This window comes from Sinocyclocheilus grahami, unplaced genomic scaffold (assembly GCF_001515645.1).
Source record: "Sinocyclocheilus grahami isolate Dianchi unplaced genomic scaffold, SAMN03320097.WGS_v1.1 scaffold2497.1, whole genome shotgun sequence".
Classification (NCBI taxonomy): domain Eukaryota; kingdom Metazoa; phylum Chordata; class Actinopteri; order Cypriniformes; family Cyprinidae; genus Sinocyclocheilus; species Sinocyclocheilus grahami.
This window is the reverse complement of record NW_015507676.1, coordinates 28275-47587: the sequence shown is the minus strand read 5'-3', so window position 1 is coordinate 47587 and position 19313 is coordinate 28275. Positions and strand designations below refer to the sequence as shown.

The window sequence follows — 19313 nt, the reverse complement described above, 5'->3', positions numbered from 1 at the left end:
TCCTGGAGAGTTTAGCTCCAACTTGCCTCAACACACCTGACTGGAAGTTTCTATGCCTAGTAAGAGCTTGATTAGCTGGTTCAGGTGTGTTTAATTAGGGCTGGAGCTAAACTCTGCAGGACACCGGCCCTCCAGGACCGAGTTTGGACAGCCCTGCTCTACACTCACCATGCCCCTCTCCACACACTGGGTCACCATTACAAGGCTGTGCACGTTTTGTTCCCACACCATGCGCCAGAAATCATCCTTGGTACCTGGGAGAGGCCCTTGTGTGGCAATATACACCCATCTGAAATTGTTTCCCTGTTGAACAGACACAGAAATACTTTTGAGTCCGAGGACAAAAAGGACCACTGACTTGTGTGGTGTCCATGAACAGGGTACAAATATTTCATTTATAATGAATTTGGTAATAAACTGTCAGTAAAGGAGTTGCTTGACCACACTGTAAATGTTGACTGACAACCTCAGAAGGACAAACTAAATATTATACGATCAGTTTTATTTGACATTTTCGAATTATTTTGTAGGTTTTGCAGTTATTAAGCCCTGTCACCAAAATTTAAGACACCTGAATACAGTGTAAACCCTTGATGTGGGCAGTTAAATTTTGAGTAAACACCAAAGTAAAATAAACACTCACACACACACACACACACACACACACACACACAAATCTATTACATATTGAGTAACAGGGTTAAACTAAAGAAATAAGCCCCAAGAAGCCGTGGTTTACAGTGAATTTATAACAGCTAAGGGGCGTTGTTAGGTACGACACGAAGCGGAGTACCTAAAACCCCCTTATCTGTTATAAATTCACTGTAAACCATGGCTTCACAGGGCTTATTGCTTTTAGAAAACGGTTATTCCATATACGTAGTAAGGTTTCACACGTATATATATACACATATATACGTAGTATGTTTGTAGTGTAATTTACAGCTTCGAACGCGGCTCAACCAATCAGAATCAAGGACCGGAACTATCCGTTTTATAAGTTTCCTTTTTCACAGTTATATAAGCTGTCAGATAGTTATAGATGTTTTGTGACTAATCATGTAATCATTGCTAAATTTATATTTCATGTAAATTCGGAAGGAAAAATATTTATTTGATCCTTTTTTCATACAGTAACTCATAGGGGGGAAAAAATGACAGATAAAATATATTGACTAATGTTTAATATATTTGAATATTTTAGGTGGGTTTAGTGACTAGTGACATCCCTGTCATTGAATATCTTAAATCTTAAATATATTTCTATGATCAGCAACCAAGACACTTGTATTTGTATGAAGCTCAAGTGGTGTCAGTATAAATTCCACAACCTCCATGAACCTCCATTTTTAACTTTTACACCACACAACCCACAATTCCACCCAGTTTTTAGCCAATGAACAATCAAATGAAGAACATATGTTCAACTTACAGGTATGTAGTTAGCATTGATGTAGTCTGAATAGGGGTCATCCTCCAAGCAAGACAGTCTTACCCGCGTTGAGTCGTCTGTAGTTAAAACATTTTAGAATCAAGCTGCTTTGCATTATGGGCAATTGCAGAGTGAAAATGACCCCATAGCAACTATACTGTAACTACACTGGTATAATCAGTTTGAATGCTGATAACATATTGATGTGAAAATAATTATATAATGGCAAGTAAATATACTTTTGAGATGTAAATGTATAATACTTATATTTTACTTACAATATCATTTGTCTCTACTTACAGGGCAGTATATTGTTGTAGCGATTTTTGCTTCTGTTGTTAAGTAGACGTGCAGCATTCTGAGTTTGGGTCCGTCCCAAGTCTTTTAGGCCCTTTTCAGCATTGGGTAAAGGTTGAGGCAATAATCAGTAATGCATTCAAATTATAAAGTTCAGCTTGTTTGCTGATAAATAGTCTATTTAGATTATAGCAAAGTGGAATGATGAAACGTAAAGTGGAACATTCCATGGAATGACTATTGTTCAATCGCTGCTTTGATAGACTTAGATATTTAGTGTTTCATTTTCGTTATATGCTTTCGTTATATTGAGCCTAGATATCAGTCTTGCTTCTCATATTCTCATGTACCCACTGGCTGATCTCTTTAATATGTCATTATAGTCTAGTGAGCTACCAGCTATTTGGATGTACTCCCGTATTACTCCAATTCATAAAGGAGGTGATATTATTGATCCACAAAATTATAGACCAATATTGATAATTTGTGTTATTGCCAAACTATTTGAAAAATGTATTTATAATCAGGTATCAAAGTATCTTGAAAATAATAATATTCTATCACCGTTTCAATCTGGATTATTCGACAACTAGTGCTCTTCTAAAGCTGACTAATGATGTATATTCAGCATCAGATAGTGGTGGCCTTACAGGGGCTATTTTTATCGATCTTAAGAAGGCATTTGATCTAGTTGATCATTACCTGAAATTAGATAAGTTGTATGTTGGTTTTTCCTCAAAATTCTTTATTGTGGTTTAATTCTTATTTACATAACAGAAAACAATGTGTGGTTATCTAAGAGAAACACTCTGATTTATTTATTCAAGAAAGAGGGGTACCACAGGGCTCAATATTGGGTCCTCTTCTTTTTCTATTTTTATAAATGATCTTCCCTTTGTCATTTATATTTCAAATCCTCATTTAACTCAAATTCAAAATATGCTTCAATCAGATTTTAAAACTTTACAAGAATGGCTCCATTCTAATAATTTACTACTTAACAAAGGTAAATCTCATACCATGGACTTTGTTACAAAGTGTATATTTAAATCAAAATCTAATAATCTAAAAATAATGTGTAATGATGGTACATACTTGCACAGAGTGGACAGAAAACAATGTGTGGTTATCCAAGAGAAACACTCTGATTTATTTATTCAACAAAGAGGGGTACCACAGGGCTCAATATTGGGTCCTCTTCTTTTTTCTATTTTTATAAATGATTTTCTCTTTGTCATTTATATTTCAAATCCTCATTTAACTCAAATTCAAAATATGTTTCAATCAGATTTTATGATTGAACAAAAAATCATAACAAATAATGTTCGAAAAAAAACTTGCTTTACAAATAATATTACTATTTTTTTTACTATGCTGATGTAGTTTATCAGAATACAACTAAAACTAGTCTTCTGCCTCTTACTACAGATTATAATAAATTGTGTAGATTTGTTATTGGGTGTTCATATGATATTGCATTATGTATGATTTACTTAAACGGTTTCCACTCAATATCAGAAGGCAAATTCACTGGTTGCAATTTATCTTCAAATGTATACATTTGAACTATCCTAATTATTCGCGTCAATATTTGATATTATATTCTTCTATATATCAATTAAGACACTGTGCAAATTACTTTTTTTTTTTAGTTAAGAAAGTGTTTGGGAAAAATACATTTAGGTAAAAGGCTCCTGCAGATTGGAATAATCTACCTTTAAATGTACGATCTTTGACTTCATTATATATGTTCAGAAATTGTTTGTTTCCTTGTTTTGAAACTACTTGTAATTGCTTTAGAAGATATATCTATGTTTATATGTGCTAGGTAAATATAAATAATATCAATACAATTATAAATATTTCAGGTGTTAACATTGTCGGGTGTGTTGTTTTGATGTTTTTATTGTTGTGATTGTTTGCTTTTTTGGTGTTATGTTTTCAAATTTTTGTGTAATAGGACCCCCTTGAAAACAAGATGATGCATCTCAAGGGGTTTATCCCAAATAATAAATGTGTTGATATGCAGTGCATTACCTCAAACTCTTCAGACAGAAGGTAACTGCAATCAGCTTGAAGTTTAGCAAGATGAGACTCAAAGTGGACTGCTTGGACTGGGCTAGTACATAACATAAATTCTAAATCAATACCATCAATGCTTATAATAATAAATGGTTCAAATAAATGCTACATTAAATCATTAATGAACAAGCATGTTTTTGAGGACTTTAGACTCAGTCTGTACTTTACAAAATATGGTTTATAAATATTAATATTATTTATTTTCCTCTGTCATCAGTATAAAGAGAAATGAAGTGTTGTGGTACCTCCTTATGCCTGAGCACATCTGTGAGGTAGGCAGCGCCTTCCACATGCACATTTTCATTACAGGACTTTCCTTCACGGCTCTTGAAGAACACATACAAATAAAGATCAGCACAGTAACAAACACTGTGTGTTAAAAAATAATGTGTATGTACTCACATTTTGTGAGCCCTCTTTCTGTAAATGAGTAAGGCAGTCACAGCGAGCACCATGGCGACTAGAAGCGTAGCAGCTGTGATTCCTCCCGTGAGTCCATTTCGTGGTGCTGAATGACAAAAACAGTGAGAAAAATTACACTATTTAATACAAAAAAAAATAGGTTTGAGTCATGGTACAGTGGTAGTACACATGGGGAACTAAATGTGTCATGTTCTCATCCCAACAACCGTAAACTCAACTGTCCTATTGATTCTTCACACTTAAAAAACAACAGTGTTTTACCTGATTGAGTCGTTAATGGGAGGGAAAGGTATGTGTCGGTGTAAAGGGGATGCACACATTCTCTGTTCTCTTCATCAAACAGCTGAGTGAAGGCACGAACACTTAATCTGAGACAGTAAAGTGTGAATATTCAGAATTACACATCTTAAACCCGAGTTGAAACAATTATTTTAGGTAAAAATTAAAATTCTTCCATTTTCTCATATCATATATAATATTTTAATGTAATCACGTTTGGGTCCTTTTTAGAGCTTGAGAGGACCCATCAACATTATTTTTCACTGTACGAAAAAGAGCACCATGAACATTATGCCAAACATCTCCTGATTTCTGATGTTCCACAAAAGAATGAACGTCATTACAGGTATTGAATAATAATAATGAGAGTGAATAAATAATGACTTTTTGGTATGATATTCAATGTTAAATTGAAATGCTTATTGTCAGTTTTTAATACAAAGGCAACTTTATACTAAAACGCACTGACACTGAGATGGATGAACACTACAAACTTTAATGTAAGGCAAAATACTACAACAAATATTACATAAAGCTATTCAATAGTACCGATATGATGTTCTGGGTCTGAGCGGCCCATCACAGAAATGTGTTCCGTGCTGGATAGATTCTGGATCCCATTTGCAAGCTCCCCCCAAACGTTTCATTCCTTCTCCGAGGTTTATCTCAAAAACACGGATCTTGCTATCAGATCCCTCGGCACACAAGCTGTGAAAGTAGCTGGTTTGGTATGCTTTGATGGAGTGGTTTTGTCTGTAGTCCAGATAAGATGGCAAAGGATGTCTTTGCTCTGGCAGGACATCATCAACATCTGTAAATAAAATGAAACGAGACTGGATTCAGTTCTTAGAGAAGCGTCTTAAGAGACAAACGGCGATAATTCTGGCATAAATTCTAACTCAAGTAAAGAAACTGAAATTACAATGACTGGTACCATTTGACTCAGTGACGATTACTGTGAAGAAACGAATAGCCCCATTAGCATCACTGAACCAGCTGCAGTTGAACTTAAACAGAATGGTGAAATGGGTGATGACTGTGGACTGCTCACTGACCCGTACTGTCACCGGTGGAACAGGGGGCCCTGAAAAACAAATATCTCTTGAGAGTAGGGTATATCTAAATTATATATTAGAAGTATTGTTTATATAATTAGTCAGTTAAAAGCTGGAATACACTTCACAACTCTCAAATATGGAACAGATTTTTAAAACATTTGGCATCATACACTTGCTGACTTTGTAAATGGTTAAAGAGAAAAACTAGGCATCATACACTAAATGACTGAAGATCACACAGTACTAGACTTTTTAAATGGTTCCAAAAGCAACAAACTCAAAAAGAAATGTTGCTAGGAGATGCATGACAGATGAAAAAATATGCATTCTAAAATTGGCTCAAAATATCAAACATGATTTAGTCTTCGATTGATGGACAAATCTGTTCAAAAGCTGTATATCATATTTACATGTAATTCTTTTTTTCCCCCCAAAAAAAGTTTGTAATCTAGAAAAAGCTAGGTCACACTTGCTATTAACAAACCATTAACTATGACTAATTTGCTGCTTATTAATAGTTAGTAAGGTAGTTGTTAAGTTTAAGTATTTGGTAGAATTGGGGATGTAGAACATGGTCATGCAGAATATGTGCTTTATAAGTACTAATAAACAGCCAATATTTTAATAATAGGCATGCTAATAAGCAACTAGTTAATAGTGAGAATTGGTCTCTATACTAAAGTGTTACTGTCAGCCCTGTGTTCCTGTGTCTTGTGTTTTGCTCCCCATGTGCTCCCCATTACCCAGTTCCTCCCTTGTTTATTATGTTCATTGATGTCACGTGTTCCTCGTTTAGTTCCCGGTATTTAAGCCCTGTGTTTTCCTGTGTCCTGGGTCCAGTGTTAAATGTCTACTCCATGTGCTACGTGTGTGTTCCCTGTGATTTTGTTTTCATTAAAGACTATTATTGTTCTGGATCTCCTTCGTCTCCTCACAGTAGCAAAACCGTGACAGTTACCAAAAGTTTTTTTTTTACATGGAGTGGGTCACCCCTTATAATGGCTGCCATGTTGGGGTCACATTATGCAGTTATGTAGAGCAACAAAGTGACCAGAAGTCATTAATTGTTTTAGTGAGCGTTGGTGATTTCATGGAGAAAGAGCATGCTTGTGTTATACTGTCACTTACTGTCGATCATAGTGATAATGCTGGTTTTTGTGGTTGGACTCTGCTTGTCTCCAGACATCACTGTGATGTAGATGGTGTAGTTCCTAAAGGGTTCCAACCTGTCAAAATGCTGCGAGAGTGTATCGTGTTCAAGTATGTATGTGTACACCGGCATCCTGGACCCTTGTTTGCGGCATTCCACAACATAAGAGTCGAAATCGGACTCTGGGGGTGCCCAGGAGCAGGAGACAGAGGTGGAGCTCAGGGGGAAACAGTGGATGCTTTGAGTTGAATGTGGAGCTATAAAGAAAAGAATTCTGTTATGAACACTTTTGTGAGCAAATATTCCCAAAGTCATTCTCCAATACCTTCGCCCTCTCTGCTCCTCCCTGGTGGAATGAGATTATAACCTCCATCTGAACTGCTGAGAACATAAAATCTTTCAAAAAGCACCTAAAGACACACCTCTTACGCCAGCCTTTAACCACCCCACGCTTAAACCAAAGCTCTTTGACGAATTGTAAGTCGCTTTGGTAAAAGTTATTTGCTTGTCATGTTTGTGTATCTAAAACCACAATCCAGAGCTCACATAGACATTTGCGTAATTTTCTTCATTATGAACTGAATAAGAAAGCAGAAACAGATAGTGTTCTTCAAAACCCAGGATAGAATGCTTTCAATTCATGCAAAAATGTAGCTAAAATTGGTCCCAATTTTATACCTATCAACACTCAAACCTCCCATAGACTATGGGTGGAAGTCAATCCCGTAAAGAATCGTTTTTCAGTACCTAGGAATAAACTGTGTTCATTACCTTAGTTACCAAACTACTAAACATTCCAGTAGAGCTGGGATGGGATTGATTCATCCCAGTGATTTGACACTTTTGATTCTCTTCAGCAAAAACACTCATTCAGATTCATTCTCTGCTTCTTTCGGTTACTCTTTTTTTTGTTGGGTACATCATTACACCAGCAGGTCTCTGACCCTCCATAGACAGCAAGGGAACTACCACGGTCAAGGTCCAGAAACGAAGCAAGGACATCGGTAAAATAATCCATGTGACGTCAGTGGTTCAACCGTAATTTTACGAAGCTACGAGAATACTTTTTGTGTGCAAAGAATACAAAAATAACGACTTTATTCAACAATTTGTCTGGAACGACATGAGGGTGAGTAATTAATGACAGATTTTTTTTCATTTTTGGGTGAACGATCCCTTTAAGTCTAAAAAAAATGTTTAGTGGGTTTTTTTTCATCAGGTTAATCACATACTTCAATACTTTAAGATTTTACTTTAAGATTCATGTAAATACTGTAGGATTCATGTAAAGTGACTGTACTCACGGGTTCTGATGGTGTGGTAAACAGGACTACTGTAGGTCACAGGGCCGTATGTCGTCCCACTGACAGTCCGAAGGCTGATATTATAGAGCCGCCCTGGATAAAGTCCTTCCAGTATACGCCGAGTGGGATGACGTCCAGAAACATTAAGTGTCTCCTGAGGAAACCATGTCACTTCAAAATCATCATAGTCTCCTGTATCTGGAACATGCCACTTTATCTCCACTGAGCCAGAAGAGCTGCTGACAGACACTGATGATGGTGGTGCAGGAACTGTGATGATATAACGAGTAATTTAGCTTTAAGAACTGTAGTGCATTGGTTGCACTTTGGTTTTAGTAAAATGTCCAAGCTGCTCTTTTCCATTTGATGAAAGGTAATTACTGCTGAGCTCAAATCAGTAAAACAGCATCATAAAAATTTAAGTAATTTGACTTGGACACTATATTTCAAGTCTTCTCAAGGTGTATGATGCTTTAAATGACAAAAGATCCAAATTTATTCACATAAAATGAAACTGAACAAAAGCTGAGAGCACAGGCATACTGCATACTGTTTCAAATGTATAAATATTTTAAATCTAAATGAAACTGGCCCGTCACTATGGCATTAGATTAGATGGCACAGTTATAATGTAAAACATATCTTTAGGGCTGTATGATTTGCAGCAGCACTGACCTGTACGCCCTATTGCAGTTGTAGTGTTGGTCAGATCTTCACTCCAGCTCTGAAGTGTAGCAGAATACAGCCTACCAGCCACCAGCCCATGAAAGATGACCTGCGTGCTCTCTGGACCCAACCGCTGTTCAAAGCCATCCACAGTGACTGAATATCCAGTAAGTCCCCCAGGACCACGCATCCAGTTCAGAAGAAGACTGTCCATTTGACCCTGATTCTCAACATGGGGGTTTATGACAGAGGCAGGAGCTGTAAAAACAAACCAACAAGACTTTTTTAAACATCCAAACAAAAATATACATAGAATGTTTTTTTATTATTATTATTAAAGAAATCAGAAAGAGTAAAGTCAGAAATAACCTGAAATTAGATGGCCAGGGCTAAATTTTAAATAAATTGAGAAAAATGCAACAGAAATATTCTGTTTATATATATTTGATTTAGATTTTGTATATATATTTGGTAGCTTTAGAAATATATGTTGTTGTGTATTTTGAATTTAGTTTTAATTAGTTTGGATTGTTCATAGATAGTTTTTAGTTTGTTTGTACCTTTGGAAAATGAGAACCTCTTAGTGGCTGGATATTTTATGTCAATCAGACAGCTATTTATTGTTTCATTGTACTGAATACTGAAAAACGGGTTTGGGAGAATTCATTCATTAATTAATTAACTCAGACCACCCAGCACTGATTGAAAATACGAAAACTATGTCATTTCTCACGTATTTTAGCACACGTTTACAGTTTATTTTTCATTCTTTTGCAAACTCCCATTAGTATTACGTTTTACTTCAGTTAAATATATTTTACTTCTAATTTTAGTTTCTGCAGTTATTTTTTACAGTAATGTCTTTGATATATACTTACATGGTTTTAACTAATAGGAAACTTTAAACAAAAAGGTCATCATAAAGGTCAAAATGCTCCTAAAAATCAAATCCAGGGGCAAGTAATGATTCGTAAAGGGGTCATATGATGCGATTTCAATTTTTCCTTTCTCTTTGGAGTGTTACAAGCTCTTGGTGCATAAAGAAGATCTGTAAAGTTGCAAAGATTAAAGTCTCAAATCCAAAGAGATATTCTTTATAAAAGTTAAGAGTTAACCACGCCTACCTAAAACGGCTCGTTCTAACACACCCCCACATGTCTACGTCACAATGTGGGAAGATTTGCATAACGCCGCCCAAATGTTCACGCAAAGAAAGAAGGCGTAACTTTTATTCTCGCTGTAGTATTGTTGTTGCCGCCACCATGTCGTGAAGGCGCTGTGTGTTTCGTTGTGAAAGCGAAACTACTTTGTTTGGCCTTCCAAAAGAGGACAATATCGCTTCGTCATGTCTAGAGCTGATCCGTGCTGGTCGCTTAGGAAATACATCAACTTCGCTCTGCGAATTGCCGGATCAGCTTTCACCATGGACGAAGCGGAGTCCAGCCCGGGGTCGTCACATGTGGTTGCCGCAAGCCCGCCGGATGCTGCTTCGTCAAATTCCTAGAGTTCCTCAGTCTAGCCCCCGGCCTCTGCTCACTCTAGGCCGCCGCTGCTCACTCAAGCCCGCCGTGTGTAACGCTGTGTTTCGTTGTGAAAGCAAAACTACTTTGTTGTTTTCATGTTTTTGAATCGTCGCTCAATATGGTAAGGGGAGTAACATTGTCATCCGTCACACGCTTGAGGTATTCGGCCAATCACAACGCACTGGATAGCTGGCCAATCAGAGCACACCTCGCTTTTCAGACCGATGAGCTTTGTAAAAAATTGCGTGGCATAGAGGAGAAACAATAATGTACAGTATGTGGAAAATAATGTTTTTTTTTTTACCTTAAACCACATAAACATTTCATTACACCAAATACACAAAACAATGCTCTTTTTAGCAACATCATATGACCCCTTTAACAAATAAAGTTTCTGATGAGTGATGCAATATATTTTGCTAATTGTTGTGAAGCATTTTAACTAGGAAATATTACATACTGAATAGAGCTTCAGTATAGAGGTCTGCGCGGGACAATTTTTAAAAGTTTTTTTTTTTTAGCTCCCGCAAGGTTATACAACGCACTGGATAGCTGGCCACTCCCACTTTATTCACTCTTTGTTCACCCGCTGTCCATTTAGAATAATTTTCTTCCCGACCTGACCGTTCCCGCTAAATATAAATCTTGTTTCCAGAATCTCACATTTAAATAGATTTTTTTCTATTTTTATCCGTCAAACTAAATTTGTTTGACATTTTTCTGTTCACACAGTAGGAAAAGTGTCGCAGAGAAAAATAAATAAATACGACATCTGTCATTTAAAATGATAGGCTAAGCAAAATCTGAACAAAACCAAGTTGAACGGTTCAAGGACAGCACGCATCCACACATTGCTCCATCCTTATTCTGCTCTGTCACTCATCGACAACCTGCTTGTTCTGTCTGAGGGCCGTATATTTACCACCGGTACAGCCTGCTCTGAGCATTGTTATGCACATGCTGCGCACAGACCACGCAAATAAAACACGTGACACAGAAAGCATGCGTGCAGTGCGGGCATAACAGTCCGAGTGCATACAAAATGCCAATAAGAATAAAGCGCAGATATGCCATTCAAATTACACCAGCGTTACCGACCGCTACCGCGTTTTATTCTGGAATTTAATTCCGCGGCGCAAAGAATCTGGTCGGGTCCCATGGATGCAGACCTCTACTTCAGTATTCACCTGTACGCGCCCATATAGACGACTGACTACTCAGTTTCCCTCTCCTGCTGGTGATCATCATCTTATACAGTGTCCCTGGCAGCAGGTACATGAAGGACCAGCCCAGAGCATCTTTTCCCAGTGTCCTGTGGGACTGTATTGTCTCAAACTGATCGTACAGATACAGATCAAAATCGTCCACCTGGCCCTCCGGTGCAGTCCAGCAGAATGAAAGTTCAGTGCTGGTGTTGGAGCATATGTGTAGCCCGGTCACTGCAGCTGGACCTGAGAAGATTAGGCGAACAAGTCTTGTAAACTGTCTTGCCATTAAGTCATTCTGGAAAAGACTTGAAATCATTGTTTTTCCTTGATAACTTGGTTGTAAAATCTGTGGAATTCTGCAGAATTGATCTATTTAAGTAAAATGTCTTAAATAGAGCTCAAAGTACTCTTAATGCTAGACAGTAAGATGTGTTATAATTTAGATAAAATAAAAATACCATAAAGTGTTCTTTTGCTCAATATTTTTTGATCATGTGAGATTACAAACTCAATTGTGCGGTGAATACACAGTGAAAAACATACTGCAAGAAGTGTGTCTTACGTGTTTGTCCCTCAGCAGTCATGTCCTTGCTTGTGGCAGTGCCACTAAGTGTCTGAACATGTGCTTTGTACCAACTTCCTGGAGTTAAATTTTTAAACAGGTGGTGGTTGTTAGTAGCGGGCACGGAAATGCTGGTGCTCACTCTTTCGCTCTCATCTAGTAACTGTAGACTATAACCATTATAAACACCCACAGCTGCCGTCCAGCTCACTAACAGATTGTGTGTGCTGAGTTCATTATCTACCCGCAGGTTGGTGACTGTGGAGGGATCTGAAACACACACAAGCACACATTAGACTGTAGTTTTTTTTTCAAGCTCTTCTTGTCTTCCTGAGACAATATTATTGTATTTCTATCATGACAACTCGCTGAAAATTTTAGCATGGTAATGGATATGAAGATGTTAATGTATTTGGTCTTGGCGGAATATATCTGCTATGCTGCTGCTGTTGGTTATTGCTGTAGTTGTAGATTATTGCTGCTGCTGCAAGCAAGTACAGGAACTTGTTATTGCCAATGCATACGGCGATACAGTGCTGTGAGTATTTAAGACATATTGCTGCTGCACAAATAGCATATAAAATAACCCGTAGCATATCTATACAGTTGGAGCTGGGGAAGGTGGAGGGTTTCAGAGGAACTCAAATTCACGAAGTATCATATTTCCATTAGAAAATCTAGTTCTGACATGTAAATTACAGATAGTGTGTATTTCATACCTGTTCTGCCACTAGTTGTACTGTTGTTTGTCTGCATTCCACTGACCGACTGCACAGTAACAGGGTACAATTGACCAGGTACCAGGTTGTGAAATTCTGTCTGTGTAATGTGTTTAGGAACATATCTGATGTCCTGGACATGTGTCCCATGAAACAGATACACTGAGTAAAAGTCCAAGTCTCCATCACCAGAGGACCAAGAGGCTCTGAGACTGCTGTCTGCGGTGCCAGCGCCAAGACGGAGATCCTGAACCTGACTGGGTACTGGGTGGCAAAATGGGAAAAAGACACAGCTGTTACACAAAGGATATCATCAAACTGTGATGATAATAATATAAAGATACAAAGATACATTTGGATTCAAATCCTGTCAAGTTCAACATCTAATCCAATGTTACATACAACAGTGTTAAATCTGTTAAAATTGATCACTTTTTGATTAAAATTGATCACAAAAATTATATTTATAAATTATATTTAAATTTAAAAAAATATGCCTAGGTAGGTTTGCTCCAAAGTAAAAAAAAATATATATATATATTTATATTTCTTTGAAAACGGTATATATTTAATGGTATATATTGTCTCTAAAAGATAATATTGTTATTACTCAAGTCAGTTCAGTGTTGGTTCTTTTCAGATAGGGCTGCACAATAAATTTTAATTGTGATAATGATTTCTGCTTCTCTTGATTTCTGAGAGAAATCGAGAGAAATGAGAGAATGTTGATTTCTGCTTCAGGAGCAGGCCCTTTCTTTCGGAACATGCTTCACAACTCCTTGTTCAAGCTCTTGTTCTGTCCAGGCTGGACTATGGCAATGCTCTCTTGGCAGGTCTTCCAGCCAGTTCTATCAAACCTTTACAATTAATCCAGAACGCAGCAGCAAGATTAATTTTTAATGAGCCAAAAAGAATGCATGTCACACCTCTGTTTATCAATTTGCACTGGCTACCAATAGCTGCTCACATAAAATTCAAGGCATTATTGTTTGCTGTGGCGAGGGGGGCGTGGTTCAGCGAAGTCTGCAGCAGGAAGCGGTGAGTAAGTAGGTCAAGTGCAAAATGATGAACACCTGTGTCTGATTGCAGTAATTAGCCTGGAGAGACCAGATAAAAGGCAGACTGGAGAACGTGGTGGAGAGAGAGAGAGTGGGACTCGTGGCCATCCCTTAGCCGGAGGAGGAGAACTGAATGAACTGAGTTTATGCCCTGGGCAGATTGAGGCGCTGACTGCGCCCGTTTGTGTTTTGTTGAACTTTAAGCAAAGAAATAAAAGAGCCACGAGTCTCCAAACCTCCTACCTGAGTCACTTCCTCCTTCCCACTACGAACTTTGTTACACTTGCCTACAAAACCACCACTGGCTCTGCACCCCTTTACCTAAATTCATTACTTCAGACTTATGTGCCCTCTAGAAGCTTGCGTTCTGCACTATGCTTTATTGTGCCATACCAAAGAGGCGCAAAATCACTTTCACTGACTTTTAAATTAAATGTTCCCTTCTGGTGGAATGACCTGCCCAACTCAATCCGAGCAGCTGAGTCCTTAGCCATCGTCAAGAATCGGCTAAAACCACATCTCTTCCATCTTTATTTGACCCTCTAACTCTACCACTCTCTATTCTAATTCTATTTAAAAAAAACTTAACACTAGTTTTTCTAATCTTTTTGTATTCTATCTATTTGTTCTCTGTTTATTTATTATATAGTTATCAAAAGCAAAAAAAGCCTCTAACACTAGCTTGCTCTATTCTTTTTCTATTCTATCTGTTTTTCTTTTTCTTTATTATATAATAAAAAAAACTTGCTACGTGTACTGCGTTAAGCTAACTGAGACTTGTTATAGCACTTGCATATCATTGCTCTTTTAGTGTGTATTTCATACCTGTTCTGCCACTAGTTGTACTGTTGTTTGTCTGCATTCCACTGACCGACTGCACAGTAACAGGGTACAATTGACCAGGTACCAGGTTGTGAAATTCTGTCTGTGTAATGTGTTTAGGAACATATCTGATGTCCTGGACATGTGTCCCATGAAACAGATACACTGAGTAAAAGTCCAAGTCTCCATCACCAGAGGACCAAGAGGCTCTGAGACTGCTGTCTGCGGTGCCAGCGCCAAGACGGAGATCCTGAACCTGACTGGGTACTGGGTGGCAAAATGGGAAAAAGACACAGCTGTTACACAAAGGATATCATCAAACTGTGATGATAATAATATAAAGATACAAAGATACATTTGGATTCAAATCCTGTCAAGTTCAACATCTAATCCAATGTTACATACAACAGTGTTAAATCTGTTAAAATTGATCACTTTTTGATTAAAATTGATCACAAAAATTATATTTATAAATTATATTTAAATTTAAAAAAATATGCCTAGGTAGGTTTGCTCCAAAGTAAAAAAATATATATATATATATTTATATTTCTTTGAAAACGGTATATATTTAATGGTATATATTGTCTCTAAAAGATAATATTGTTATTACTCAAGTCAGTTCAGTGTTGGTTCTTTTCAGATAGGGCTGCACAATAAATTTTAATTGTGATAATGATTTCTGCTTCTCTTGATTTCTGAGAGAAATCGAGAGAAATGAGAGAATGTTGATTTCTGCTTCAGGAGCAGGCCCTTTCTTTCGGAACATGCTTCACAACTCCTTGTTCAAGCTCTTGTTCTGTCCAGGCTGGACTATGGCAATGCTCTCTTGGCAGGTCTTCCAGCCAGTTCTATCAAACCTTTACAATTAATCCAGAACGCAGCAGCAAGATTAATTTTTAATGAGCCAAAAAGAATGCATGTCACACCTCTGTTTATCAATTTGCACTGGCTACCAATAGCTGCTCACATAAAATTCAAGGCATTATTGTTTGCTGTGGCGAGGGGGGCGTGGTTCAGCGAAGTCTGCAGCAGGAAGCGGTGAGTAAGTAGGTCAAGTGCAAAATGATGAACACCTGTGTCTGATTGCAGTAATTAGCCTGGAGAGACCAGATAAAAGGCAGACTGGAGAACGTGGTGGAGAGAGAGAGAGTGGGACTCGTGGCCATCCCTTAGCCGGAGGAGGAGAACTGAATGAACTGAGTTTATGCCCTGGGCAGATTGAGGCGCTGACTGCGCCCGTTTGTGTTTTGTTGAACTTTAAGCAAAGAAATAAAAGAGCCACGAGTCTCCAAACCTCCTACCTGAGTCACTTCCTCCTTCCCACTACGAACTTTGTTACACTTGCCTACAAAACCACCACTGGCTCTGCACCCCTTTACCTAAATTCATTACTTCAGACTTATGTGCCCTCTAGAAGCTTGCGTTCTGCACTATGCTTTATTGTGCCATACCAAAGAGGCGCAAAATCACTTTCACTGACTTTTAAATTAAATGTTCCCTTCTGGTGGAATGACCTGCCCAACTCAATCCGAGCAGCTGAGTCCTTAGCCATCGTCAAGAATCGGCTAAAACCACATCTCTTCCATCTTTATTTGACCCTCTAACTCTACCACTCTCTATTCTAATTCTATTTAAAAAAAACTTAACACTAGTTTTTCTAATCTTTTTGTATTCTATCTATTTGTTCTCTGTTTATTTATTATATAGTTATCAAAAGCAAAAAAAGCCTCTAACACTAGCTTGCTCTATTCTTTTTCTATTCTATCTGTTTTTCTTTTTCTTTATTATATAATAAAAAAAACTTGCTACGTGTACTGCGTTAAGCTAACTGAGACTTGTTATAGCACTTGCATATCATTGCTCTTTTGTTGATTTTGACTGCTTCCATTGTCCTCATTTGTAAGTCGCTTTGGATAAAAGTGTCTGCTAAATGACTAAATGTAAATGTAATAGTTTGCACTATTTGCAACACTATTATAGTTATTTCTTATTCAAGAAGCCATTTCACTTAGATATACATCACAATAGGTGAGAAAGGACAATTGCAGTTTCCATCATATGTTTTATTTATTTAATTTCCCCCATATTCTCTTTACTGTAATGCATAAGACCATTATTATATTACTGTATAATTGTCACACCCATGAACTATTTTGTTGTGTTTTCATTCCCCATGTGCTCAGTGTGACCTACTTTCCCCTCATGTCTGATTGTGTCATTCTGTTCACCTGTTTTCTATTAATTATCCTTGTTTACGTTAGTATTTAAGCCCAGTCTGCTCAGTGCATGTCGTCTGGTCTTAATGTTACCTATGTGTTTGTGGGTATCCTGCCTACCTGATGTGGATTACCCTTATGTGGATGTATTAAAGACTGTTTACCGTTATCTTCTTTGTATTCGTGCATTTCTCCTACACAGCACCGTGACAATAATACCATCATTACTAAAATATATATATATTTTTTACTGTATTACTGAAACAAATTACTGCATTTGCGATGATTTAAATCAACATACATTTATGGCAATACAACAATATTACTATAATATAATGTGTATATATTAGGGCTGTCAACGTTAACACGTTAACGCATGCGATTATTTTTACAATCCTTAACGCGTTAAAATAATTGAACGCAATTCACGCAAAAATACTGAAGCACAATTTCTATTCTAACCCTTTAACCTAATTTTGCTTCTCTGCTTGCGATCAGATCATTTTAAGCCGCTAAACTCCGGGAACGTTTTCAGTCCAATGATCCAGTAAGCGAATGCATTCAAACAATCCGTCCAAAACAGCGCTAGTATAAAGGAAACCAGGCTGATCACATCAGAGATTGCAGAGAGAACAGAGACTCGCGTTGCGTTTTCAGTGAATTATTAATTCCAGTGTGTTTCGCTTTTAAACACGAGCTCTGTCATATTCTGTGATTGTCTCTGAAGAGCGCGAGCGCTCACACGTTGCGCTGTGTGAAGTACAGACTGAACGGAATGTCAACACATCCCACTGCTGTATGGCCAGATGAGACACAAACAAGTCTCACTAGTAAAGTTTTGATGGATGAAGACTGCAATCAAGGTAAAGATGATTGCGGTGGCGTACAGGAGTCGTACAGTAAGCATGCGTGAGTCCATTATTATAATGCGTGTATGAGTGCTTTTGACGCACAGATCGCACATTGTATTTATGCACAAGCACAGACATTTCCGTACATTCACGTTGTTTCCACACACATTCATGATAATGTTTTGATTTATCATGTGTATGTTGTTGTTTAGTTATTCTGAATGGATCCGTGTACTGTAGTAGATATATGCAGTCAGCCGTCGGTTGGTTTAGGGTTTTTTGGCATCACCATGTGGTCCTGTTCAGTATCGCAACTTGACTTCTCTAAAATGTAAAAAAGCTATTTGCTGTTGCACTGTACACACACTATACAATTCAGATTTTTTTTCTTTCATATGTGCTTATATGGGCTCCTTATATTATTTGGTTCTTTGGTGTCCTTTTGGAGTCCTTTTTTGGAAAGACATCTATATTTATCTTGAAAAAAGCTTGCATAAAATACAGATTTTTGAGAATCACCCTTCAGTCGTTTGGTTTACTTTGCTGAATATAGCAAATGATGACAAAATAAATATTTGAAACAAGATAAGTGGTCTATGCTCAATTTCATGAAGTGTGCGATTATTCGCAATTAATCACAGAAAAAGGGTGTGATTAATTAGATTACAAATTTTAATCTATTGACAGATGTGCTAGAATCCATGAAAATGATGTCAAATGCCAATGCAAAACTAATACTGTTTATTTTTTTATGGGAAATGCAATTTCTTATTCTTTTATTTTGATTTTGGAGCAAAATAATTATTGACAAATTGACAAATTCACAGGGTTAGTTTCGAGTACTTTTCCCTAGCAACATGATTATTGTTATACATGAACAATAAAAATCTTTCCATTGTAAAACCTTACCTGTGTGGCCCTCAAGGATCTCTGCACGCTGGTATGATCCACTGTGAGTAGACAGCACAATCTTGTAGTGCCGACCAGGTGTGAGCTCGGAGAACAGGTGTTCCCTAACTGTACTGCTCAGATTCACAGCTGGTGACACCTGTGTGTCATTGAAGAGATTCTGAACCTCATAGTTATCGACATCTCCTGGAGCAGATGTCCAGTTCACCCTCAGAAAACTGATTCCATACTCTGTTAGGGACAAATTACCCACAGCACCCGGGACTGAAATACACAAGGGTGAAATATGATTTTTATTGTAGTCCACTGATTAGATTTTTACTCATATTAGAAAGTGAAAAAAAATCATGAAATGAAAAATCAAAATGTGTTTGATATTTACACATATATGAGATTTTTTTTCTTTAATTTTATTTAAATGTAAAACAAGAACATTTACAAAGAAATATACATAAAGAGGATTTATGCGATGTACTCACGTAATCTTATTAGCATCAAAGCAAATAAAGAGAAAAAAAGAGAAAAAATATCCAGCAGAGAACTTAAAATAATAATAATTTAAAACAATTACAATGACTTTTCATTCATTCATTCATTCATTCATTCAGAGAACACCAGTTGGACCCAGTTAACTGCCTGATTGGTTCAGTGTTGGAGTTCCTTCAAGATAGCTTTTCTGCTGGGATATCCCCCTCCACTTTAAAGGTTTACATGACAGGCATCTTTAGGTGGTGATTCATTGGGAAGACAC

The 19313-nt window shown here is 37.3% G+C and overlaps 1 protein-coding gene across 1 annotated transcript in view; it reads right to left on the bottom strand.

Moving 5' to 3' along the window:
• Positions 1 to 19313, bottom strand: part of LOC107575178 (receptor-type tyrosine-protein phosphatase beta-like) — a 38525-nt gene that overhangs the window by 3150 nt on the left and 16062 nt on the right. Inside the window, exons 8-23 of the mRNA XM_016261598.1 lie at positions 18563 to 18826; positions 14587 to 14850; positions 11985 to 12254; positions 11402 to 11665; positions 8701 to 8949; positions 8026 to 8295; positions 6700 to 6978; positions 5448 to 5597; positions 5063 to 5324; positions 4496 to 4602; positions 4214 to 4319; positions 4057 to 4137; positions 3767 to 3848; positions 1733 to 1823; positions 1433 to 1509; positions 169 to 303 (exon numbers count right to left, since the gene is read on the bottom strand). Coding sequence (XP_016117084.1) covers positions 169 to 303; positions 1433 to 1509; positions 1733 to 1823; positions 3767 to 3848; positions 4057 to 4137; positions 4214 to 4319; positions 4496 to 4602; positions 5063 to 5324; positions 5448 to 5597; positions 6700 to 6978; positions 8026 to 8295; positions 8701 to 8949; positions 11402 to 11665; positions 11985 to 12254; positions 14587 to 14850; positions 18563 to 18826 — 2951 coding nt within the window. The remainder of the gene's footprint in view (positions 1 to 168; positions 304 to 1432; positions 1510 to 1732; positions 1824 to 3766; positions 3849 to 4056; positions 4138 to 4213; positions 4320 to 4495; positions 4603 to 5062; positions 5325 to 5447; positions 5598 to 6699; positions 6979 to 8025; positions 8296 to 8700; positions 8950 to 11401; positions 11666 to 11984; positions 12255 to 14586; positions 14851 to 18562; positions 18827 to 19313) is intronic.